We start from the raw sequence: 2,500 nt of genomic DNA on the forward strand, positions 1-2,500 counted from the left end.
AGGTGTAACTCAGGTGTAATTCAGGTGTAGCTCAGGTGTACCTCAGGTGTAACTCAGCTGTAGTTCAGGTTTAGTTCAGGTGTAACTCAGGTGTAGCTCAGGTGTATCACAGGTGTAACTCAGCTGTAGTTCAGGTTTAGTTCAGGTGTAGTTCAGGTTTAGTTCAGGTGTAGTTCAGGTGTAACTCAGCTGTAGTTCAGGTTTGTTCAGGTGTAGTTCAGGTGTAACTCAGCTGTAGTTCAGGTTTAGTTCAGGTGTAGTTCAGGTGTAGCTTCAGGTGTAGTTCAGGTTAGTTCAGGTGTAGTTCAGGTGTAACTCAGGTGTAGCTCAGGTTGTAACTCAGGTGTATCACAGGTGTAACTCAGCTGTAGTTCAGGTTTTAGTTCAGGGTGTAGTTCAGGTTTAGTTCAGGTGTAGTTCAGGTGTAACTCAGGTGTAGTTCAGGTTTAGTTCAGGTGTAGTTCAGGTGTAACTCAGGTGTAGTTCAGGTTAGTTCAGGTGTAGTTCAGTGTAACTCAGCTGTAGTTCAGGTTTAGTTCAGGTGTAGTTCAGGTGTAGCTCAGCTGTAGTTCAGGTGTAGCTCAGGTGTATCACAGTGTAGCTCAGGTGTAGCTCAGGTGTAACTCAGGTGTAATTCGGTGTAGCTCAGGTGTAACTCAGGTGTAGTTCAGGTGTGGTTCAGGTGTAGCTCAGCTGTAGTTCAGGTGTAGCTCAGGTGTATCACAGGTGTAGCTCAGGTGTAGCTCAGGTGTAACTCAGGTGTAATTCAGGTGTAGCTCAGGTGTAACTCAGGTGTAGTTCAGGTGTGGTTCAGGTGTAGCTCAGCTGTAGTTCAGGTGTAGCTCAGGTGTATCACAGGTGTAGCTCAGGTGTAGCTCAGGTGTAACTCAGGTGTAACTCAGGTGTAGTTCAGGTGTAGCTCAGGTGTAACTCAGGTGTAGTTCAGGTGTAACTCAGGTGTGCTCAGGTGTAGTTCAGGTGTAACTCGGGTGTAGCTCACGTGTAGCTCAGGTGTAACTCAGGTGTTGCTCACGTGTAGCTCAGGTGTAACTCAGGTGTTGCTCTGGTGTAGCTCTGATTTGACCCAGTGTACCTGTCCTCTGCAGGTAAGGAGGTGGCTCCTGAGGTGGAGATGTCGATCCGGGTCTGGACTGGGGCATGGACGAGGTCATGGGGAAAGACACTAAGAAGGTCCCTCAGAAGAAAGTACCGTACGCCAAACCTATCCCCGGCACAGTTCCAACAGGTAAAGTCACCTGATGAACACCTGGACGTACATCTGAGTGAATATATGGTTAATATGCGCTAAACTCTTCATACTCTCACAGGCCTGGGCAGATAATAAAGTACCCATGATGCCCCCTGGTGGAGACCCCAAAGAGCGGAAGGTGAGCAGAAAACGGACTCGAAGAAGAAGAGTCAGGCGGAGCTGGAGCAGGGATGGCCGCGCTGCAGTACACCAACCCCATGCTGCTGGAGGTGTGTGTGTGCACACAATCCACTGTTGTCATGGAAACAGAATACAGCACACCTTCACTAACCATCCTGACAGAATCCCTAACAACAAACACCTTTGGTTTCCATAGTAACAACCTGTGTGTTTCTTCTTTTGCAGCAGATGAAGATGGACCGGATGAACACTGACGGGAACATGGGCCCCCCACAGGGACAAGGCCCCATGCCCCCTTTCCCCGGCCCAGAGGTCCTGGGGGGCCCGATGCCTCCTGGCCAGCAGGGCTTTCCCTCCCAACATGCCTCCTCAGCAAGATGCCCAACAACATGGGGCCCCCCATGGGCCCCGGAGGTATGCAGCCTCCTTTCATGCCCCCTGGACAGATGGGCCTCCATCTGGACCCCAGCCTCACCAAGGGCCCCCTCAGGGCATGATGGGGCCACCAGACATGCAAGGACCCCAAGGTATGCAGAGACATCCAGCACTCCCAGAAACATGGGTCCCAAGGGCCTCATGGAATGGGGACCCAGAGGGATGCAGGGGCCTCCCAGTGGAATGATGGGGCCCCCGCCTCGGGGAATGGTCCAAGGGACCCTCAGGGACCTCCACCTCAGGAGGCATGATGGGCCCACAGGGGAACATGATGGGCCCTCAGGTCCCATGCAGGGTGGGATGATGGGGCCTCCACCCAGGACACATGGCAACAACTATGGGATGGGCAACATGCAGGGGCCCCCTGGAGGGATGCACGGGCCCACAGGGAACATGCAGGGGCCCCGGCTAACATGCAAGGACCCCAGGCAAACATGCAAGGACCCCATGGAAACATGCAAGGACCCATGGAAACATGCAGGGGCTCCAGGAAACATGCAGGGGCCCCCGTATATGCAGCACCAGGTGAGTTGAGTTTGATTGGAGAGTAATATGGGCTGAAGGATTCCAGCTTAAAGAAGGTCATCAAAGGGTTAATCGTGACATCATCGTACTGTAACAACAATAAACAAAGGTGAAAAACATTGAAACACATTGAGAGTAAATATGAAACAG

At 52.1% G+C, this 2,500-nt stretch overlaps 1 protein-coding gene across 1 annotated transcript in view; it reads left to right on the top strand.

Annotated features, from left to right (window-relative positions):
• The window catches only part of wdr33 (WD repeat domain 33), a 19,169-nt gene that overhangs the window by 13,330 nt on the left and 3,339 nt on the right, over positions 1-2,500 (top strand). Inside the window, 12 exon segments of the mRNA XM_065953341.1 lie at positions 1,107-1,136; positions 1,139-1,227; positions 1,229-1,246; positions 1,329-1,386; positions 1,389-1,436; positions 1,439-1,479; positions 1,616-1,747; positions 1,749-1,766; positions 1,768-1,842; positions 1,845-1,935; positions 1,938-2,225; positions 2,228-2,350. Coding sequence (XP_065809413.1) covers positions 1,107-1,136; positions 1,139-1,227; positions 1,229-1,246; positions 1,329-1,386; positions 1,389-1,436; positions 1,439-1,479; positions 1,616-1,747; positions 1,749-1,766; positions 1,768-1,842; positions 1,845-1,935; positions 1,938-2,225; positions 2,228-2,350 — 1,011 coding nt within the window.

The sequence above is a fragment of the Labrus bergylta genome, chromosome 4, assembly GCF_963930695.1.
Source record: "Labrus bergylta chromosome 4, fLabBer1.1, whole genome shotgun sequence".
In the NCBI taxonomy this organism is placed as follows: Eukaryota; Metazoa; Chordata; class Actinopteri; order Labriformes; family Labridae; genus Labrus; species Labrus bergylta.